The 23,265-nt window shown below is 44.8% G+C and overlaps 1 protein-coding gene across 2 annotated transcripts in view; it reads left to right on the plus strand.

The window, feature by feature from the left end:
* The first annotated feature begins 1,071 nt into the window (after positions 1-1,071).
* Positions 1,072-23,265, plus strand: part of PTPRJ (protein tyrosine phosphatase receptor type J) — a 58,311-nt gene continuing 36,117 nt past the window's right edge. For both annotated transcript variants that reach the window (XM_004763032.3, XM_045089754.1), the window contains exons 1-9: positions 1,072-1,118; positions 3,541-3,777; positions 6,051-6,299; positions 7,160-7,384; positions 10,221-10,487; positions 12,907-13,164; positions 17,597-17,854; positions 18,793-19,071; positions 21,084-21,374. In XM_004763032.3, coding sequence (XP_004763089.3) covers positions 1,100-1,118; positions 3,541-3,777; positions 6,051-6,299; positions 7,160-7,384; positions 10,221-10,487; positions 12,907-13,164; positions 17,597-17,854; positions 18,793-19,071; positions 21,084-21,374 — 2,083 coding nt within the window. In that variant the 5' untranslated portion in view covers positions 1,072-1,099. The remainder of the gene's footprint in view (positions 1,119-3,540; positions 3,778-6,050; positions 6,300-7,159; positions 7,385-10,220; positions 10,488-12,906; positions 13,165-17,596; positions 17,855-18,792; positions 19,072-21,083; positions 21,375-23,265) is intronic.

Consider the following 23,265-nt stretch of genomic DNA (forward strand, 5'->3'; position numbering starts at 1 on the left):
ACTATTGAGGTGAATGCAGAGGAGAAAAGAGCCAGAGGTGTTAGGTTTCACTGGTTGATTGGAGAAGGACTCCCCGAAGAGGTGGCCTTTTAGGCCATGACATTGGATGGTCTGGGGCAGAGTGTTTTTGGAGAAAGGAATCAATATGTAAAGGCTGTAAGAGAGAACCAGCTTCAGGAACATTTCAAAGGGCATGATGAGATCATGATTATATTCTAAGTGTGATGGGAAGCTGGAGGACATTTTTTCCGCACTAGAATCCCTCTTGATTATTTTCCTCTTCATGAGGGCCATACTTTGAAAAATCCCGTTACCCAAAAATGTGTATTCTAGACAGTAAAATGTACAACCTCAAATTATTTTAGGTTTTTAAAGTATGGGGGAATAATTTATGGCTCACAATGAATATCTTTGAGGACCTCCAGGGATCTAAAGATGGCAGATTGAGACACTTAACTAAATAAATAATCTTTAAGGTTGCTCTGTTTTGGAAATTCACGCTTCCCAAAGTTGCATGCCATATAATTGGGGGGGGGGGGGGTGGTGGCAGGGAGAGAAAAAGATTACTGCCACCTACTGGTAGAAGGAAGAAGCTGGATTGTTGCACAACAAAAATCCCGAACTCCGTTGATTACCGTCGTGTGCGCACCTGGCTTTACATTCTGTACTTGCAACCTGAACATGGCTGGGGGAAAGGGTGCCATGGTCCTGCTTCCCCCACCCCTCCCCCACGCCCTAGAGAATCTTGACCTTGCTTCTGTGTCCTTCTGCCTCAATTTATGATGCGGTGGCAGGAGGGAGTGCTGCCCTGGGGAGCTGCTCCAGTGTTGGATGTATCTGTGGGGAAGAACACTGGTTGGCTCAGCCTCCACACAGCCGAGCTAATCCATTGTTTGTAAGCGACCTCTGGTTTCACCAAGTCCCTTATCCAGTGTCCTGGCACCCTAATCTCTGCCAGGGGGCCTTTTTTTTTTTTTTTTTTTTTAATGTACTCGTTAACACCCCAGCTCCATTATTAAATTCTCAACTGCTTTATTCCTGATTTGCATTTTCCGTGGCTGAATGAATGCACTGACTTCCGTTTTCTTTTCTGTTACAGATGGTGTGCGCAGGTGACTGTAAGTACCACTTCCCTCTCTTCTCTTGTATTGTTCGCTACCGCCCCCTGATGGACACAGCAGCATTTACAGCAATGCGAAAATCACAGAAAATGCCTATTTGTTCAGTCTTAGTTTCCAGTTTTTCTTTAGAATTGGGGTGAGTGTGGCAACAGCAAGTGAAAGAAAGAATTCAATCAGTTGAGCAACTCTGACAAAAAATTTTATATTTTCTGTGATTTTTCTTTTCTGCAAGCCCACATCCGTGGGTGATTTTAAAAAACACTTACTTTTCATAACGCAGTATGATTTATATTTACTTTGTGTGCTGCTATCCCATAAGTATTTTTTTTTTGCTACGCTGCTCCATTATTCTTTTTTTAAAGTTTTTATTTATTTATTTATTAGGCAGAAATCACAAGTAGGCAGAGAGAGAGAGGGGGAAGCAGGCTCCCCGCTGAGCAGAGAGCCCCAATAAGGGGCTCAATCCCAATACGGGGCTTTAACCCACTGAGCCACCCAGGCACCCCTGCTCCATTATTTTTAAACTGATGTACAGAGTTTGTGTAAGCTTTGGAAAATCAGAAGTAGACTCCTGTATATTTTGCTTCTATGTGGAGGACTGAGTCCCAGCTGCTAACAGTGCTGGTCCATTGAAGTGCTCCCTGGTCTAGAGTAAAATGAGTAAAATAAGGCTATGATAGGAAGTTTTAAGTGAAGCTAAGTATATTTAATTGATAGCAACATTTATTCTGGGATTATGTCCTTACTAATTTTTTAGGTCATAATTTGTTTCTATAAAAATAATAGTATTTGGTAGTTTTTTTAAATGTATCTTTTAGAATAAATAAAAATTGGTAGCTTTTATCTGTCCTCAAAATTTGGGAACTTCCCCTCCACACCCCCACTGGTAAAATCCCAAAGTCTGTGAACCATGGAGATAAAATAATTAGAGTGTTCTTCCAGTGCCACACAAAGGGGGCAGATCTTGCTGAAACCTTTTAATAAAGCCAATCTCAGTTAATAATAGTGATTATGCAAAGTTTGTACAAACAATGGGAAGAGCTCTGCAGTTGCTTTTTCTTGCTTGTTAATCAGTTTGGTAGATAGGCTGGTAGGTACGTTGTAGAGGCTTGAATCTTTGGTGCCAAAGAAGAGAACTTCTGTGCATAGAGGTAGCATTTTAAAACAGAAGAAGGGGAGATGAGGGACTTATGATTCCTTTTAAATATCATAATAAAATCCTGTTCTAGCGCTAGTATATAGTGGGAGATAATGTTTTGTTAGCTTGCATGACCACTGTTTCTGGCTACTCAAATCAGTCACATTTATCACTGAAAAGTTTCCTGGTGCCTTATTAAGTAACATGCATTTCAGTGGCTGTAGATGTAACTGTTACCAGATCATAGCTAAAGCCTTGGACACAGGAAAGAAAAAGGAAACACAAGCTAAAAAGTCTGTGAACCACAGTGATGAAATAATGAGAATGTTCTCCCAGGACTTTGAGTAAAATCACATGCTGACGACCAGCAGGGTGGAACTCTGCACTCCCATTTTATAAATGTCCAAATCCAGCGACCTTGGTTACCATATCACGTGCCTTAAAAATAGTCCATGTTTAAAATAGTGTGTTAGAGCTGACAGCAGAGGAACCCGAGGATGAGGAGTTCTTAGGGACTCATTCCTGGTCACATGGCTAAGGGGCAGAGGAGGTCCTCACATCCAGGGGTGAATTCAAAGACCAGCTCCTTTCCCTTCATGCCATTCTGTCTCATGCCATCTTAGTGCCCCAAAATGGCGGAACTTCCTCCTAATATCAGGGTTTGGCCAAAGAGTTAGCTTCTGCATCTTGTAAGACCTCTCCACAGGCAGTATTTTCTAAGAATGACAAGAGAGACTCCTTTTGCCTCTTAGGTCTTTCTTTATATCAGCCTCTAGATAGATTTAATCCATACTCAAGTCACAGCCAACATTGCTGATTTCTGTCATTTTGGTCTTTGTTTTAAAGCCTTCTGCCTTACTAACATACAAGCATGCATATATGTATATGTATCTAAAATTAGTTTGCTGGAGGAAAGTCCAGGAGGCAAAGAAAGGGAAATAAACTTCTGTCATTGTACAATTCACTTCTGAAAAATAGACATACAGAGCAGTCCTGATTCTTACGTTTCTTTTTTATTTTTAAAGATTTTATTTATTTGAGAGAGAGAGAGAGGGCAAGCATGAGTGGGACAGGGAAGAGCAAAGGGAGAGGGAAAAGCAGACTCCCCACTGAATGGGGAGCCCGATGTGGGGCTCAATCCCAGGACCCTAACTAAGATCATGGCCTGAGCCAAAGGCAGGTTGAGCCAGCCAGGCTTACATTTCTTATTTAAATATAATTTTTTCTGTCCTTTGGGAAATGTTATTTAAGTAGAACCCATGTTTGTGTTTGACATTGAAGCTTTTTCCATCAATACAACCAGTATGACCACAGCATGGGCAAACGTGAGTGGCACTGATTCTGGGTACACGCATGTAGAAAAGAGCAAGGTAGAGAGTGAGTGGAACACCCGGGCTGAAGATCCAATACGGAATGGCACTGCAGGCTTTAATCCAACAACTTCGAACACGTCCTTTATCACTTCAGAAACAGTCGCCGGGACGTCAAGAGATTCCGTGGCCATAAATGACACACCAGGTAAGATGAGCCTCCAGGAATGATGGCGAACCGTTCCTTTTCATCCTGTGTCCTTGAGCCATGTCCATTCAGTTTGCCTGTTGGGGAGAGATTGGTTTTTGCTAACGGTGGAAGAGAAAAAAGATTCTCTATTGTTTTAAGCCCAGGAGTTCAGGTGGCTGGCTTATTTGGTATTAGGGTCCTCGGTGTTTTGGGAAGTTTTAATTAATTCCAGCTGTTCCGTTTTAAAAATCCTTTGCTGTTATTGGCAATATTTTCTGCTAAGGCTTGGGGGCAGAGACCTCATTAGCCATGTGTTGTAATGGCTCCAGTAATTAGTAGGCTTCTTCAAAAGAAGCTTAAACCTCTGCAGGAGAGTTGATGCTGTGTTTGTGTTCTCAGGAGTTTTTGCTGGGCCTGAAAATTGGGTATACTTTATAGAGGAGTGTGTGTTTCAGATGAAATAATGGCCCCGTGACACTTGGGAAGGTTTAGAGTTTTATTTAGCTTAGATGTCAGTATCCTGAGCCATGTGTTATAGCTGCAAATTTAGCTCTCTCTCTCTTTTTAAGCTGAAAAGAACCAAAACTATAAAAAAGAGATGAGAAGCTCTTTTAAAGCTGAGAAGAACCAAAAACTTAAAAATGAGATCCTCTGTTGGTTTTCTGACCTGGGGATGTGATCTCTTTGGCTGGTGAGGGCCATGGAAGCTTGACCTCGTGGAGCCCACGGCTTGAAGAGACCACCTGCTTAGCACAGTGTCTCCTTCAAATGGAACAGGCGAACAAAACCAGTGGTTTTCAGCAGGGTTTTTTTTTTAAGGTCAGGAAACAATTTCTTTAAATAATGAAATCTTGCCCAGAAGCCCAATAAATAAAAAGAACTGGGATGAGGGGGAGCTACAGGGTTGGGGTATCACAGATGCCTTCAGAAAAACTCTCGGAGCTCCTCAGAGCAGAGTTTTAGAGGCAAAAAACTGTATAATAGAGATTTGCTATATTATGAAAGAGAGAAGAGCAGGAGGAGAGGGCAGGCAGAAGAGGAAGAGCATGGAGGAGGAGGAGGAAGATGGGGACAAGGGAACACAGCACCAGTGTCCCTAGGAAAGAGGAGGTCGAGAGGTGGCAAGAAAGAGCCAGCCCAGGAGCTGAGTGTCCTCACTCTGTCTGAAAGTCCCAGGGACAAGGCTTCGTTCATCAGCTACTATTTGCTGAGCATGTACTATGTGCTTAGTTGTTCTTAATACAGTATCCTGTCCTCGTAGTAACCCTGAGGGTCACAGTGACAAACTGTAATGCCGAGGCGTTGTAATACCGAGGTATCATCTGAGGGCTTGGTTATTGAGCAGGAAGTGGCGGGCACGGAGGGAGCCCGGGCCCAGAGCACAATAGTGCGCAAAAGCTGGGACCCCTTACCCAGAGTCCTTCCTCTGGCTACTTGATGGCTGTTCCATTTCTTTTCAAAAGAAAAAGGACACAGGAGTGACCCCATTTAGGAATCTTTGAGCTCAAAATGTTTGGCGTGAAGGGTAGAATCACAGTGGATTAGCTCACTTCAGAGCCCACCATGGCCTCCGGTGCCGCCCCGGCAGACCTCAGGCAGGGTTTGCTGTACCCGCAGCACTCCGCGGACCTCATGGGCTCAGCGCCGGAGCCTTGGGTTCTGATTTCCCCGATTCCACCCGTGATGTGTGCCCCTGAGTCAGTCCTCCTCTCAGTGTGTCTACCTTGCCATCTCCAGAATGAAGGGAGTGGATGTCACGTTGACCGAAATGGCTGGTTTATGTTACAGCAAGCCAAATCAGGTGACGGACAGAACGGTGGGGCGATGGATCGGAAATCTTCCAAAGCACCTTTGGGTTGGAACACAGGAATGAGCTCCTTAGTTGAAACGTCTAGGTGCTCTGAAATGGCATTATTTTTGTTGTTATCTTGAATTGGGACCTTTAGAAATAGTAAACAATCACTTTGTTTCCTGCCTTGTCCCCATGCCCTAAACAAATATGATTAAATGCTGCTGTTTGTCAATTTTGAGGACAATTTCAGAGTGTCACACCACTGTTGAAGTGAACTGTGGAGGGGAATACTACAGATCCTAAAAATCCTGGGCTGTGGGTGTATCCTTCATTCCCCGTCATGCTATATCTACTTTTTCCTGCTGTGAAATGACGGATTTGCCCTGGACCCTGATATCAAGAAAGTATTGTTAGTGAGAACCTCAGTGGCCCCAGTCATTCCTAATGAAAGGTGACTGCCCATTGTTCCATCAATGTCCACTGTGTGTTTTTCAAATAGAGCCCAGTCCAGTCTCTGGTCTTCGAGATTCCATCGTGGGGGTGACAAAGGCTGCTCTTACCTGGGAGACTGGCAATGGTACTTCCACCTACCGGCTGCTCCTTGAAGATGTTGGAAGTCCTAAGGAGATGACTCAAGACTTAGTGGCCAATATCTCGGGCCTGAAACCAGGGATTCCACACAATGTCACCCTGACACTTGCAGAACCAAATGAACAGAGAAAGCCCTCGGTCACAGGCAGTGGCTTAGGTGAGTTACCAAAGTGTGTGCTTCCCATCTGCCTTTCTGGATTTGATTTTCCATGACTGCTAAGAAGTGTCGTTCTTACATTTCTATAGAGTTTTAGAATTTATTGAGGGCTTTCCTCCACATTTTAGTTTGACCCTTCATTTATATGAAGAAGGTAGAGAGATGTTCTTATTTTATAGGTCAGATTGCTGGGGCTCGGAATGGTAATGGGGGTTGAAAGTTTTTGAGTCTGGCATCCCGGAAAGGAGCCGGCTCCACGAGCTCTTTCAGCTTTCCAACGAATGAACAACAGATGTGTTTACGTGAGCAGGGCCATCAGAGGAACTTGCCATGCCCATTGAGGACAGGGATGCTTAGCAGGCAAGTCTAGCAGACATCGTCTGCATTGCCAGTGGTGTAGCCATTTGCAGATTTTAAGCGTTTTCAGAAGTGACCCTGTGGATTGAGAACACATACTTAATCCCCGTTTTACACTTAAGGAAACAGGACTGCACAGTGGGTGTTAGGATTCTTGACTGCAAGTGACAGGAGCCAGACTTCAAGTAGCTTGAGCTGGAAGAGCAACTTACTGGCTTGTGTCTGTTTTCCCACGGTGGGCAGCAAGGCCTTGAAGACGATTTCCTGAGAAAAGGGGCAAACAGTCAAGTTGGAAGGAGAAGCACAGTTGTCTGGTGGTCCCTGGGATAAAAGTAGAAAATAAAATGCCTGCCTGAGATTGGGGCCTTTGTAGGAGGATGTCTCTCTCTCAAGGGAAGGAAGGGCAGAGTTTGAGGTGTCCTCTGGTGGGGGGGGGGTGCTGCAGGGGGACAGGGCTGGGCTTCTGTGGCAGTGAGTGTATTTGACTTTTGTGTTTGAAACAGATGCCAGCAACACAGAGGGCGCCCTCCCGCCGCCCAGGACGCCCACTGCCCTGGTGTATGGGTACACCCTCAGTTCCACAGACCCGTCTTCTCACCATCCTCTGACCAGAAACACGGAAGTGTGGCTCTTCGGGCTGAAGCCCAACACGCAGTACAAGGCCACCGTGTATCCTCAAGCAGCCGGGGGTGAAGAAGGGCAACCCCAAAACGTAACTTTCAGGACGGGTACGTTGAATGTTGTGGAATGTCTTCAGCCAGAGTGTTCTGGCCCCAAGTTTTGTCCTCTGGGATTCTGGTTTGCAGTTCTCTCTTGCCTCACCAGCAGTTTGGTTGTCAGAGGGCGTTTTCTGGAAGAGGTTTTGGACAGAGCAGTTTCAGTGAGTTTCCTCTTCCCTCTGCAGCCAAGACGCCTCCTTCTTCCAGCTCAGGAAAGCGTGTCGGGAGCTGCTACTATGTGCAGACGCCAGGTGCCACCTCGTGTCTTTCTTTTGTGCCTTTGCACACGAACCTGGGGGACAAAGTCATGTCCTAGTTTTCTCTTATTAATAGGTGTTCGTGTTGTCATTGTTGGCTAAAGATTTTCTCCATCGGATGAGAAAACAAGTTTTTTATTTTTCTGGCCCAGCCTTGGAATGCATACTGACCTCCCTGCTGAAGCTCGTTGACATTCACGTCGTGACGTCCTACCTAGAGTTCAGTGGTGCTTCTGCTCTGCACACTCACCAGTGTTTGGGGGTGTTTTGGTTTGGTGCTGATGGGGGAGCAAAGAAACGCGCGGTTCCTCCCTGACGGCATTTGGGTATAGACGGGGAGTTGAGGGAGATGCACGTGCACCGAGAGGCATGTGGGCCCGGGAATAAATGCTGCAAGAAGCGTCACCCTTGGGGACCAGGCCGAGGCGACGTGAACTAACTCTGGTTACCTGATCCAAAAATATACCTGTTCTCAAAGGCTGCCAGAGACCCATAGGATGGAGGGATGGGGTGGGGGCTGGGGGACACAGGGCAAAAGATAAGACTAGGATCCAGGAAACTCGGGAACGCTGGATCACACTGTACCAGGAGCAAAGTCCCACGATGGAGAGGGTATCCCATTCCTGCTTTCTGGGTGGCTGTGTTGGGGAAGGGAGCGCTGTCCCCCAGCTTTTACATGGCCAACAGGCACTTCCTCCCATCAAGAGGGGTGGGGTGCTGTTGGGAAGAGGGCACTGGGTGCTGCAGAGGCAACACGTGGCCGCTGCCCACGGCAGCTGCCCACTGAGGGCTCTGGACATCGGAAGGTGGAGCACGATTCTCACATCAAATCCCAAGGGAAGGCCTCTGCCGCAGGCAGGATCTGAACTTGCTTTGAAGAGAGAATAGCATTTGGATAAACAGAGAGAGGGAGGAAGTCATGTCCGTTGAGGCAACATCGTGTGTGAAGGTGCAGGTCGCTGATACGGAGGTATGGAGGTAGAGAGAGGCACAGGGAGCCGGTGACGGTTCGAGGCCCCGGTAATTCCGCAGGGGTTGATTTCCTTCCTAGGGAGATGTGATCAGGAGCTTAAGAGTTGGGTGTGTCTTTCCGAGACATGCTTGCAGAGTACTCAGGGGCAGTGGCTGGCCTGGCCATGTTCCTTGCACAGGCCTTGTTCCTGGCAGGATGCCTATGACGGGTGGTGTCTGTAAAGAATTCTTGCTTTTCCTGGCATCTGCCTTGAAGGAGGGTCCACTCGTGCCTTCCTTTCTTCTAGTGGGGATGCTACTGTGTGGGTGGAGAGAGGAGGATATACCTGTAGGAAAGACGGCTTGGCTTCCAGGGACCCTCAGGGACCCAGCAGGTCGGCAGGTGGCAGGGCTTGGTGTCTGGAGTGGGGGTCAGGTCGGAGGAGGGGGAGGAATGGACCCTCTGGGGGTGCCTTTGACAGTGGTGGAGCTGTCCGACACGCAAGATGCTTGTGCAAGAGGGTGAATGGGCCCCTTGCCAAGCACTGTACCCCAGAGCTGGATCCACCCAATGACCTTTCGCCTGATTTGCTGAAAGGAGTTTTGTGGATTAGTGTGGGTCTTGGGTTCCCTGCTTTTAAAGTAGTTTGAGCAGAATTAAAGTGATAGTGATTGTGCTTTAGGCTCTCGGTCATATGAATACACACATGGTTTGTGTCAAACTGTACTAGCACTTGATAAATAAGAATTATAGTAACCTTCACCCTCTCTATGTGGTATATGTGTGTGTATGTATATATGTAGACACATACATACGTACGTATAAGTACGCACATATATACATGTATCATACCAGGCATTTTTCAAGTGACTAGTTAGGTGGGATGGAGTTCAGGAAATCATCAGAGCATTGCCAAGACCCCTGAGACTAGTCATGGTAGGAAGTCATCTCTTACCAGGTTGGCAGGTGGAACCCGATCCCAGGCTGACAGGCAGGGCCTCCCCGCCCCCCCAATCCCAGGGATGCAGGGTGTAGGAGGCAGCCTCCCGGGACACAGAGCAGGCCGTAGAAGGATGGAGGATGGATTGCGAGTGTGGGGTGAGCTCTGTGTTATCTCTTCTTGAGGTTAGGAGTGTTATCCCACTTTGACAGATGAGGAAACTGAGCTCAAGTAATTTTCCCAAGATCTATCCGGCTGTTAATGCAGAACTAACCTTGGAACCTGGGCCCGCCTCCTGCTGAAGCGTGTGATCTTTAACTGATCCTGTAGAGTTCATCTGGAGGGATAGTTGCTTGAGGGGGTTTCTGGGTCAGCCCGGCACGGGCACAGGCCTGAGTAGAGTCCGTGTTCTTGTTTGAGGGGCTGTCTTAGCTCTAAGAGTAAACTCCCAAGAAGAAATGAAGACGGACTGTGCTGTTGCAGTTGGCCATGTTGTTTTTCATTGATGATGATGATGACGCCTGACATTTGCTGGCGCCCCTGCAGACGTTGTGTTGTGGCTGTGGGTACCTGGTGAGGGAGAGGAAGGCACAGTCGCTGCGAGCCCTTCTTACATTAGCTGGCATGCCCCGATGGGGGTTTCTCTCTCTGGCTTGGCCATTCTGGTTACTGTTAACTTCTCTTGTGTCTTCACAGAGGCCAGTCAAGTTTTTGACATTGAAGTTGTGAACATCAGTGCGACCAACATGACCCTGACCTGGAAAATCAACGATGATGAGGCGTCCTCTGTCTATACCTATGTGATCCAGGTTGCTGGGGCGATGGATTCCTTTAACCTCAACACCAGTGAGACTTGGGTCAACATCCCTTCACTCAAGTCAAGTACCTTGTACAACATCACCGTGCGCCCTTTCCTTCAAAACGGTTCTGAAGGCGTGTCGGGTTTCCTCCAAGTGTACACCCGTGAGTTCACTCATTGCTTTGCTAAACTTTCTTGCCTGCCTGCTATCTGCTTTCCTGCCCTCAAGGAGAGCAGGGCTCAGTGTGGGAGTCCACGGGGACTCTTACCTCCTTCAGGATGTGCACTGTAGTACTGGCGACTGTTGACGGACCCTTCCCATGTGCTGAGCATTCCTTGAGCTCTCAGGGGACGTTCACAAATCTTTGACATGGTTGGCATTAGCCTTATTTTACGGACAAGGAAGCCACGGCTGAGAGAGATGCTGTAGGCAGGTATCACACCTGGTAAGTGGCAGAGGTGGGATTAGACTCCAGCTGGGCTTGTCATGACTATTCTAGAGCGGTGGAGTCACATGGATGCACGGAGACAAAAAGAACCTGCATACTCACGTCCCTTTGTCTTCCGGGTACTGACATTATTGTGAAGCAGGGTACAGATATAGCTCATCCTTTTTTACTTAACTCTGCCTTAAAGATAAGATGATAAAGAGCAAATAAAAAGTTTTCTGTTCTGAAGGAGGTCCAGTATTTAAAAGAAAACAATAATGGTGTACCAGCAGTATATAGTACAATAGTATCAGTATTGTACCATGTCCAGGGCTTTAGGATCCCAGTGTTAGAGATGAGAAAGCTGCAGCCTAGCACAGCTGAATGATTTGCCCAAGGCCACACAGTTAGGTAGCAAGTGCAGAGCAAAAACACGTGCCTGGCTCTGGATCCAGGGCTTGTTTCACAGAGTGTTTCACTTGGGTGTCTGTTGTTTCCTAGGAAGCATATCTTAGGAGGTTTTTTTTTTTTTGGTTCTTTTTTAGAGAGGGGGTGAGGTTAGGGGAGAGCGGAAGGGAGGAGCAGAGGGAGAAGGAGAGAAAGGATCTTAAGTAGGCTCTATGCCCAGTGTGGAGTCCAAGGTGGGGTTCAAACCCACAGCCCTGAGATCAAGACCCGAGCCAAAAATCAAGAGTCGGATTTATCGACTCTTAACTGGCTGAACCGTACAGGCACCCCCACACCTTAGGCATTTTTGCAAGTGTCTTCTAGACTGGCTTTTTGGGGTAAATGGGAATTTGCTTTCACTTCTCCATCTTTTACATTTTTTACTGTTTAATCCCTTTATTAGTTAGGATTATGTTTAACTGTGAGTAATAAAAAACTCCCCGAGTTTGCATGGCTTAAACAAAATAAAAGTCTATTTCTTGGTCATCATAAAAGAAGCCCAGTGCCCAGCAGGAGGGGATGGTGGAGTGCTAGCCAGGGCCCCACTGCAGGAAACACAAGCTATGAGCCTTTTTTAAGCCAAAAGGAATTTAATCCTGGGAAATGAGGGCTAATAGAATTATTGGGAGGGTTGGTATATTATTTTTCTAGGGCTGCCATGACCAAATACCAAAGACAGGGGAGCTTCAACAAGAGAAATTTATTTTTCACAGTTCTGGAGGTAAGAAGACTGAGAACAAGGTGATGCGTGGGTGATTTTCTCTGAGGCCACTCTCCTTGGCTTGTAGATGGCTGCTTCTCCTTGTGTCTTCACATGGTTGTCTTTTGGTCCATGCATATCTGTGTCCTAATCTCCTCTTCTTATAAGGACTCCAGCTGATGACCTCATTTTACTTTAATTACCTTGTTCAAGACCCTTTCTCCAAATGTACCTCACATTCTGAGGTACAGAGGGTTGGGACTTCAACACAGGAATTTTGAGGGAGACACACAATTCAAGTCATAACAGCTGGGGAGCTGGCTTTAGGCTGGGACCCACGAATGATTCCCACCCTAAGGGTCCGCTTTGTCACAGCAGCTCCAGGAATGTATGTTCTGAGCTGTAGTCTGGGATCAGCAGCCAGTGTTGGTTCTAGAGCTAAGCAGCTTGAGCTCTAGCCATTGCATCTACATTCCAGCTATAAGGAGGGGGAGGAGCAGAAGATACCGCTCCAGGCTTTCATGATACCGTCCTAGAAGTCAGACAGTATTTCCACTCACATCCCATTGGCAAAAACTTAGCCACATGGCTCATCTAACAGCAAGGGAGGCTGGGAAATGTAGTCTTTATTTCTGATGGCGATGTACAGGGCTAAAAATCTAGGGCTGTATGACTAAGGGAGAAAGCAGGGTAGGGAATTGGTTTTAGCAGTCAACAGCAGCATCTGCTGCATGTCCCTAAGCAGAGGTTCATTTATTTCCGGTGAATGACTTCGTACAACCCAAAAGCAGTTTCTGTGTTCTTATAATCAAGTGTTTTCTCAGTGGCCAGAAATACCAGTTTCTGAGGGGCTTGTGTTGTAGATGGTAATACAAAGAAGAGAAAAAGACAGGTCAGGTGTCCCAAGTGTGCAATTTAATCTCAGTAGAAATATTTTTGTGACGTTCAGTCACTCTTGTCTTCTGGAGAAATAGGTTCTTAATCTAGTTGTTTACTTTCTTCCCTCAGCCCCTGGTCCGGTTTCTGACTTTCGTGTGACAAGTGTTAGCACGACGGCAATTGGCTTAGCTTGGAGCAGCAATGACTCGGATTTCTTTAAGATAATTACCACAAAGAATGGAACTGGAGAATCTCAGGAGAACACCACCACTCACCAAAGTATTGTCATTGGTGGCTTATCCCCTGGAACTATGTATGTTTTTGACATATTTCCGATAGGACCAAATGAGACTGAAGGGGATCCCCAGAGAGTCTGCAGTAGCACTGGTAAGCAAATAGACTATGTTTTCTGTAGAACAGTTCCTTAAAGGAAATCAGTGTAATTTGTAACATCCAAGTTTTCCAAATATTGCTTTTCTTTTCATCTAAGAAGAATCTTTAAAAAATGTATAATGATAGTAATGCATATTCATTGTATAAAATACACAAGCAAAAAGAAGAAAATCACATAGTAAACTATCAACCAGAAATAATCACTGGTAATTTTTGGTGTGTTTTTTGGTGTATGAAATAATTACTGATAACTTTTACGATTTTACAATTTTAAGATATATACAGGTGTGTGTTTGTGTATAGCATATTTTTTCTTTTACAAATATTGAAGTCATCCTATTTACATGGTTTTATAATCTGCCTTTTTCCACTTATCAGCTTATTATGGATATTTTTTCCTTTCAATATAAATATTTCTACAGGATAGTTTTAATACCTGCCTGGCATTCCATTGTCTAAATAAAAGGTCAACAGATAATAATGGCCTATGGGCCAAATCTGGCCCACTGCCTGTTTTTATAAATAAAGTTTTATTGGAACACAACCATGCTTATATATTTACATATTGTCTATGACTTCTTTTGTGCTAGAAACGAGTAGTTGCATCAGAAAATATCTGACCCATAAAGCTTAAAATATTTGTTCTCTGGCCCTTAAAGAAAAGCTTGGTTGATCCCTGGGATAGATCATTGGTATTCAAAGTGTGATCCAGGGATCCCTGAGAGTTCCCTAGGTTTTTTCAAGAGGTTGACAAGATATTGTTATTATCATAATGCTGCTAAGGTGATATTTGGCTCTTTTACTTTTATTCTCTCATAATGAGTGTACATTGGAGTTTTCCAGATGCTATATGACAAGGGATGACATCATCACTCTGGTGGCTAATGGAATTTAGACTTGTGTATTATGTTTTAAAAATTCCCTCATTTAAAAAATTTCTAATACTGTAAATATAAATATAGCCTATATAAATAAAAATTCTCTTTTAAAAAATTCTCTTAAGAAGGTAAAGGGTCCTGAGATTGAAAAGTCTGAGAACCACTGATCTGGATATATTGTAAATTACTTAAGTATTCCTCTTTTGTTGGACAAGCAGATTATTTACAGTCTTTCATGAACAACATTGTTCTTTAAGGCTAAATTATATCGATGGAAGTATCTCATGAAAACAACTTAATGCTCATTTCTGTTGTTTTTAAAATTTGAAATTTTTTTTTTTGGGAAGTTTGAAAAACACACTACTCTTTGATCTTTGATTGTAGGAGAATTGAAAACTTTTATGGAGAGGGGAAGAATAAAGAAATGAGACTAATTCCCTTAGCTACGCATGAAATCAGTTGGGCTTTTGAGACTTTCCTTGTGTGGGTTTCTTCAACTCTGTTGGTTGGGTTAAGACATTGCTAATTACTTGGAAGATCTGTTTCCAAAATAAGGAACTGCTACCGTACATTCCTCAGATGAAAGGTAGTAATTCCTTTTCAACTCTGAATTTTAGATTAAACTGTTGATATGGGGTCTTAATGTCTACATATATTTCTTTTCTTCTTTTGAGGATGTTGCTAGTGATGAGGATCACTATGGTGGGGGACCCTGGATATTGCTTGACTTGCCAAGAACCAGAACTTAATGGAACAATAGTTAAACATATTGGGGGTCTGCAGAGTGCTGGGCTCTCATCCTTTATTTAAAATTTTTTATCACAACTTCATGAAGTAGGTACTGTTAACCTATTTTCCAATGTAGGGAATGGGAGTTCTGTGAGCTTGATAACTGGCCCAGAGCGACAAGGTAGGGTGCTCGCCTCTGTCTGGCTTTGAAGAGTGAGGTTTTAGTGAAGAGTGTGGACTAACACTTTGATACGGTGCAGCTGCAAAGCCATTTAGGACTGCTGGTTGAGGAGAAGGCATGTCCTGTACTGTAGCCTGTCATTGAGTCTCATGAATGGAAATCAAGAAGAGTTCTAACAAGGCGTTAGTCTCTTAGGGGATTGCCATTCTATTATTGAACAACTTATTATTAAAATCAGTATAATGGCATTATAGGCAATTTGGAGAAGGGAAACAAATACCATATGATCTAGCAATTCCAATCATATATGACTATATGGGACTGAGTTACCTGGACACCGGGGTTTGTAGTAGCATGATTCACAATAGCTAAGAGGCAGAAGCAACCACGTATCCATCAGCAGAGCAGTGGATAGACAAAATATGGTATATCCACACAATAGAATATTATGCATCCATAAAAAGGATGAAATCCTGGTACCTGCTACAATGTAGAAAAACCTCTGGAACATTATGCTACATGAAAGAAGCCAGACACAGAAGGACAAATATTATATGTTTCCATTTCCAAGAGGTTCTTGGAATAGGCAAGTTCATAGAGAGGAAACTAGATTAGAAGTTACCAGGAGAGAAGAGTTGCTGTTTAATGGGAACAGCGTGTGTGCTGGTGGTGATGGAATGTTCTGGGTATAGTGGTGATGCTGGTGACACAACACTGTGAGTGTGTTTAATGCCACTGAGTTGTATATTTACAAATGGTTAAAATAATAAATATCATGTGTATTTTACCACCATCAAAAGGAAAGGAATTAAGAATAACTCCACTCGGGGTGCCTGGGTGGCTCAGTGGGTTAAGCCGCTGCCTTCGGCTCAGGTCACGATCTCAGGGTCCTGGGATCGAGCCCCGCGTCGGGCTCTCTGCTCAGCAGGGAGCCTGCTTCCTTCTCTGTTTCTGCCTGCCTCTCTATCTACTTGTGATCTCTCTCTGTCAAATAAAGATTTTATTAAGGATTTTATTTATTTATTTGACAGAGAGAGATCACAAGTAGACAGAGAGGCAGGCAGAAACAGAGAGGAGGAAGCAGGCTCCCTGCTGAGCAGAGAGCCCGACGCGGGGCTCGATCCCAGGACCCTGAGATCGTGACCTGAGCCGAAGGCAGCGGCTTAACCCACTGAGCCACCCAGGCGCCCCAAATAAATAAAATCTTTAAAAAAAAAAAAAAGAATAACTCCACTCTTCTAACGCAGCTGCGTTGTTTTCACATCTGTGTCCACGGTCACATGTTTTGTTTACATGTGATTATTATATAAATCATTGTATTTTGTAGGTGAACTTTTTTTTTTTTTTAATGGTCTTCATGTTTTTAGTGGCTGTAGAATGTTTCATTTGGTAGCCAGGCCACAGTTTATAAAGCCCTTCTCTTTTTATGGGATATTTAGATTATTTATAGATTCTTCTATCTTTATAGATAATGGTTTTCTTTTATGGTCTCCGTGTCATCCCTTTGACATCGGGGATTTGGTGGTAGGGAAAGAAGCCTCTCAAAGCTACCTCCCTTTAAGGAGAACACACTCATAAAAATAAATTTTGGGGGGGTGCCTGGATGGCTCCGTCAGTTAAGTGCCTGCCTTCAGCTCAGGTCATGGTCCCGGGATCCTGGGATCAAGCCCCACGGCAGGCTCTCTGCTCACTCGTCAGGCCTGCTTCTCCCTCTCCCTCTGCTGCTCCTCCTGCTTGTGCTCTTGCTCTTACTCTCTCTCAAATAAATAAATAAAATCTAAAAAAAAATTTTTTTTGGAAGGGAGTGCATGCAGGTGATACAAAATAATGATAACCCCCCCACAAAATGTTTTACAGTGAAAATATTTCTTTCTCTCTTCTGTCCCTTCTGCCACTCAGTTCCTCTCATTAGAGGTGACCTCGGTTCCCAGGTGAAGAGAGAAGTGTGCTGAAAGCAAGGGCAAAAGAGACGCTCTTCTTATGTCCTTATTTCTGGGCCTTGATCTGTGCATTCATATTATATCTGGTTTGGTGTGTGGAGGCGAGGTGGGCAGAGCGGGGTCCCCAGGGACACTTCTCTTCTGAGCCCAGCTCCGAGGCTGGACTGTGTGTATGTGTTTTCCCTTCACCCCGTCCTCAAATTCCCCCCAATCTAGCGAATGGCAACTCTGCATTTCAGCTGTTCTCTTACAGGAAGATGTTTTCTTTTGAGGAAATGATTAAAAAACAAAAGCCTATTTATCAAGATACAGGATACATCCTGAAAAACACACACAGCCTAAGTGCGTGGTTTGATGAATTTTCACACACTGAACCCATCTGGTGATCAGCACTCAGATCAGGAAACCGAACTTGATTTCCACTCCAGAAGACCCCTGAAGGGGGGAGCATTTTTAGGGCAAAAGCAGAAGACCAGAGAATTGGCAGATGAATTGGCACATTCATCTGTGCTATGGAAGAGCCAAAATTCCTGAAAGAAATGAGTGTGTGTGTTTCCGCCTTGTTTTGGAATTTATCTTTTGTGAACTCATTTGAGGCTTTGATGGCAAAAGAACAGTTCTCTTGACATTTTGAAATCAAGGTGGGCATTATAATAGTCCTTGACAGACTTCTTCTTCTCTTCCTTTCTTCCAACCAGACCCCAGTGTGGTCTTTGACATCCGTGTGCTCAATGTCACCACAACCAAAATGGAGTTGGAGTGGCAGAATACAGATAATGTTTCTGACTATACCTACTACCTGGACATACAGTCCAAGTACGGCTCTAACAGGACATACAGCTCTCACAAAGCGATCACTCTCAAGGACTTGGTTCCAGGCACCTTATATAACATCACGATCTTTCCAGAAGTGGACCACATCGTGGGGAATTCTGACTTCACTGCACAGTACACAAGTAAGTCTCTTAGGATGCCTGGTCAAGGACTATTCTCCCCGACTCTCTCCTGGAGGGTGGGTCGGAAGCGTTGGCTAAACAGTGGGGAAGGGACCACTGTGTTTCCGGGTTCCCGCTAGAGTAGGAAGCTGCTTAAGTGGAAAACATCAGAAAACAGCAGAGATTCTGCTGTTCTCAGTGTTGCTACTGAGCCATGTGAACCTGGGATTGTTTTTAGAAGCAGAAAGTGATCTGATAAGCATGGATGACATAAGTGTTTCATTAATTCCTTGGGAGTACAGGCTAGAGGAGGGTCACCTTGTCATGCTTCCATTAGAAGATACTGCTCACATGAGGAGCAGTAAGGGAGGTGTCTTTTTAAAAATTTATTTATTTTTTTAAAGGATTTTATTTATTATTTGACACAGAGAGGGAGATCACAAGTAGGCAGAGAGGCAGGCAGAGAGGGGCGGGGGTGAGGAAGCAGGCTCCCTGCTGAGCAGAGAGCCCAATGCGGGCCTTGATCCCAGGACCCTGAGATCATAACCTGAACCAAAGGCAGAGGCTTAACCCACTGAGCCACCCAGGTACTTCAGGTGTCTTGCTCATGTTTGATCTAACTTATATGGTAGACATGGTAGTCTGTGTTATCTTTTTAGTATATTTTTCTCTTTCCTTAATCAGACTTCCAAAACAGATAGGAAATTATATTTGGAAAATATATTTCAGATAATTAAAAGCAGTAAAAAAGGATTTTTTTCCTGAGATTTAATCTGTATGATTATTTTCTGAAGGTCTTTTTGGGAAGAAGACTTCTGTTGTTTGAGTCAGCAAATGTTAGCTTTATTTATTCAGTCCCAAAGGGGTCAGCCTGTTTTTTAGAGGAAGTAAATAAAATAGTCTTGGAATTCAGGGCTAATCCATGCCTTTTTTTTGTTGTTGTTGTTGTTGAAATGAAGGGCCCAGCATTGTATCCAACATTGAAATAAGTACCAACACCACAGCAGCAACCTTAATTTGGCAGAACTTTGATAGAGATTCCGATATGTACACCTACCACCTTTTTATTAAGAAGGATGGAAGTTCCACCCATGCAAGAAAACTCATCACGGACATGGGTGTTACCGATGCCACCATCACTGAGTTAATACCTGGGTCGGTATACATGGTGGACATCTTCACCCAAGTTGGGAATGCAACCTGGTCCCTGTCACCAAGCCGGCAGTCATTCTGTACAGGTGAGTAGCCTCAGGTGGCACTTGGACACTTTCCTGGGTGGTGCTGACCTTGCAGGTAGGTCCTCTACAGACTTTAGTAAGTTTCACGTTGTACGGAATACACTGATCTCTTTGAGATATCCTATGAGCTTATTAGTGCTGTCTAGTTATTCTTATTGTTTGTTCCCTCAGGGATTTATTGAACAGTTACTATATGCCAAGTGCTGTTAAATGACACCCAAGTCCCTGCCTTCCTGGAATTTTTATTTTGGTGGGGAAGACAGATAATAAACAAGATAAATAAGTAAGTTATTAGATGACAGTTACTGCTGGGCAGAGGGAAAGTAGAAGGAAGGGGGAGATGAGATGTTTATCTAGGGTGCCCCAGTGAAAAGGTAACTACTGTTCAGCAAAGTCCTGAAGGAAGTGAAGGAGCCAGCCATATGACTGTCAGGACATAGAGCATGAGGCAGAGAAACAGCCAGTGCAAAGGCCCTGGGGCTGGAGTATGCCCACTGGGTTGAAGGAAGATCAGGAGGCCAGAATGGTGGGAGTGGACCAATGGGAGCAAGGGGGCGATGGATGGGCAGATGGTGAGGCCTGAGAGGCAATGGGCCAGGAAATGGATACCATCCAGGCTTGTAGTTCATAGTTTGGTTTCCCCATTGAAGAAGATCGAAAGAATATTGTTAAAATGGATGCTCAGCCTTTTCACCTGTCTTGATCCTTATCTCTCAATGTAAATAGTGCTACAAAGAGAAGGGTAGCTTATGTTTAACTGAAGGAGCTTCAGAGAGGGACCCAGGGAGTGTTTTACAGGTGGTTCTGAGTATTTCGGCTCACAGATCTGCTTGACCCTTTGTCACCTTGGCACCTGTGTACCCCCTTATTCTCCCCCCCTTTGTACCTAAATCTTCTCTTCCTTAGACCAAGCTGTGCAAGTGTGTTCAGGCTGATCTGGAAGTAGAGGGTTCCCATTGGATCAGCCTCCCTGGTGGTGTGGGAGCTGGGACCTTGATGACCTCTGACCTCTCATGGGGAGCCGCTAAGAAATCCTGGCAACTCTGAGTCACTTCTGCTGACTTGGGCTCCATCTGCCTGGTCTAGACACTGACCTTTGCGTTTTGGGTTGCTTCCATGCTGACATTTATCTTAGCTATAAGAATTGCCACCGATAGCAAGAGAAAAACGTACATGAGCCTTTATGACTGGAGGGGCTGGAAGAGGAGCTGTGGCGGTAGGTGTGCACTGGGCAGGTGACTTTTTCAGGCCTCCGGTGAAGCATGTGGGAGCTGCTCCTAGTGATTTGTTAGTGCTTTTCCTCCTGCAAAATACTGCAGCATTTGAAGTAGTGATAATACTCTCCCTTAGTACGTTGGTACCCAACCCCAAGATCATGACCTGAGCCAAAATCTAGAGTTGGAAGCTTAACTGACTAACCAGCTAGGCACCCCTGACACCCCATTTTAAAGATGAAGAAACTGATCCCATTTACCATTGATTATTCAGCATGCTGTGTGTCTACAAAATACCCTGGCCTTGGGTTTGGAAGTCCTGGGATCCAGTTCTGGCTTTGTTGCTTACCAGTCACATCATCTTTAGCAACTTAACGTAACCTCTTGAAGCCTCAGCTGACACATCGGCAGAGTTAATAGGTGTTAACCCTACCTCTTCCAGAAGGATTGTCAGGAGGGCCCCAAGATGAGATGACGCGGGTGAAGGAGTTTGCTGTTCCCATGCCTTTGTGCCACAGCTCGTTCTCACGGAGCCCTGTCATCTTCCGGCGTGGTGACTAGAGGCCACTAGTTCATGTAGTTCCGCATACAGTCCTGCAGTTGAGGCTTAGTTGGGTGACTGAGCCAAGGTCACACAGTTCAGTGATGCCTGATTCAATGTCAGCCTCTGCCTCTTCTACTGGACCGCGTGGCTCTCTCCGCATTACAGATGAGCTGGGATTCTGCTGCTCTCTGAGGGCCAGTGTCTGGCAAGGCACAAGTCCCAGACTCTCACGATGTGCTGTCCTTGCTTGGCAGATCCCGCACCAGTAGCCTTCTTCCACTGCGAAGTGGTCCCCAAAGAGCCAACCTTGATTCTCAAGTGGCCCTGTCCTCCTGGCGCCAACACGGGCTTCCGGCTGGAGATCAGCAGAGGAGCTTGGGAAAATGTGACAGACCTGGAGAACTGCTCCTCAGAGAACAGCACTGAGTACAGGACAGAAATCACATGTTTGAATTTTTATACCTCCTACAACATCAGCGTCGCTGCCTCTTCCTGCAACAAGACGGCGTTTCCCGCCCAAAACACCTGCCTCACTGGCATCACAGGTGGGCTTTGTGGTGGTGCCGGTGGAGGGAGGGCAGGTGGCATTGTGGTCACTCCTGGAGAATGCCGTCCCAGTGGGTCTGCAAGTGTGGCCTAAAAACCTGTATTTCTTTTTCAATTTCTACTAAAATACTTGTTTTTGTTGGCATAGACTGTTAATTCTATGTGAGCCAAAATCTAGAGTTGGAAGCTTCTATAGAAGCTTCTATAGAAATCTAGTCTTAAAAAGCAGAGTAAGAGGGACTCTTTTTTTTTTTGTATTTCAAAAGCTTCCTTTGTTTTATAGAATAATTCATATATACACATAGAAATATTCATATATACACAAAAGTAGAAGGAGGCATAAAGAAACCCACATATCCATCACCACCCAGTTGAACGTTTGTCAGAGTTTGACCAATCTTCTTTCATTTAGATCCTCTCTTCCCTGACTGGATTACTTTGAGATTAGTCCTGGTCATTCTATACCTTTATTTATAAATATATCAGGAAGCATTCCTCCAAGATAGAAGCTCCTTTCCCCTTTCTGACAGAACCACACTGCTTACCATCACACTTAAAAAGTGAGAAGTGCTTTTATTCCCTATGATTACATATCCAGTCAAGATTCCCATTTCCCTAGAATCCATATGGATAAGCTCCCCACCTATTTTGAGGCACAGGGATCACTTCCTGTCGAGGGGATCCCACTAGTCAAACTTTTCATGCTCATTGTTCTTATTTTTTATACTTGGAATAAAAGTTCCTTCTTACGTCTTTGTTTTGTTTTTACCTGTCTTTTCCTTGCAGTGTCTTTGCCAATATTATGTCTTAGATAAGCCTGGTGGGTTGGTCTTGTTTTGTGCTTTTGACTCCTGTATATGTTTCCTTTGGGGTATTAGAATGTTTCTGGAAATTTTCCAAAGAATCCATGAGTGTAATAATAAGAAAAAAAGGCCTCTTACTACAGGAACTCTGACTTGAAAGTGTTTGAGTGGTTCTGTGCACAGAGCCTTGGATTTGGACAGGGAGACCTGGGTTTGATTCTGAGTTCTGCCTTTTGCCAGCTATGGGATCTCAGAAGAGCTACCTAACCTCTATGAGCCTTGTTTTTCTTGGTTATAAAAAGCGGACATAATACTAGCTTTCAGGATTGTTATACAAATTAGATGAGGTCATGTGTTTGCAAGACTGCTTGAGGGTGGCCATGTATGGCTGCTCAGGTAGTGCACCACACAGTTCCAGGGGACACCATTCATATGGACTACAGTGTGCATGGGGCTCCTTGAAGTTGTGTAGTACACAACTGTATCAGATGCCCTGGGTCACACTCCTTCAGGTTTCGGCAGCAGTCTAGAACACAACAGAAATAATGAACCTTCTCTGTAGTTTCTGTTTTTTAGTGTCGTCTCTACAGCTGCTGAGAAACATAAGCCATATCTGACTCCATATCTTTAGGGCTATATGCAGTGCCTAGGGAAGAGAAGGAACTTGTCAGAAATAGTTGTTTCTGAAGCTGAACAGTATGGTAGGTTTGGATAATAGCCAGTTCTTTAGTCCAGTAATTCTCTTACTTTTCAATCTGTACCTCTCTCTTTCCTCAGATGAATTTTTCTTTAAGATTTATTTATTTGTTTGAGAGAGAGAGTGGGGTGGGGGGTGAGGAAGAGGGCCAGAGGGAGAGAATCTTCAAGCAGACTCCAGGCTGAGCATGGAGCCTGATGCAGGGCTCGAGCTCATGACCCATGAGATCATGACCTGAACCGAAACCAAGAGCTGATCTTTCAACCATCTGAGCGATGCAGGTGCCCCCCTCCCGCAGATGAACTTTTATAGACAAAATTAACATATCCTTTATTTATCATAAAGGTGGAGCTACATTTTCTCTGAGAGGTATGGGATGGGTAATCTGGG

Source organism: Mustela putorius, unplaced genomic scaffold, assembly GCF_011764305.1.
Source record: "Mustela putorius furo isolate JIRA1106 unplaced genomic scaffold, ASM1176430v1.1 tig00000127_pilon_pilon_pilon, whole genome shotgun sequence".
NCBI classification, from domain to species: domain Eukaryota; kingdom Metazoa; phylum Chordata; class Mammalia; order Carnivora; family Mustelidae; genus Mustela; species Mustela putorius.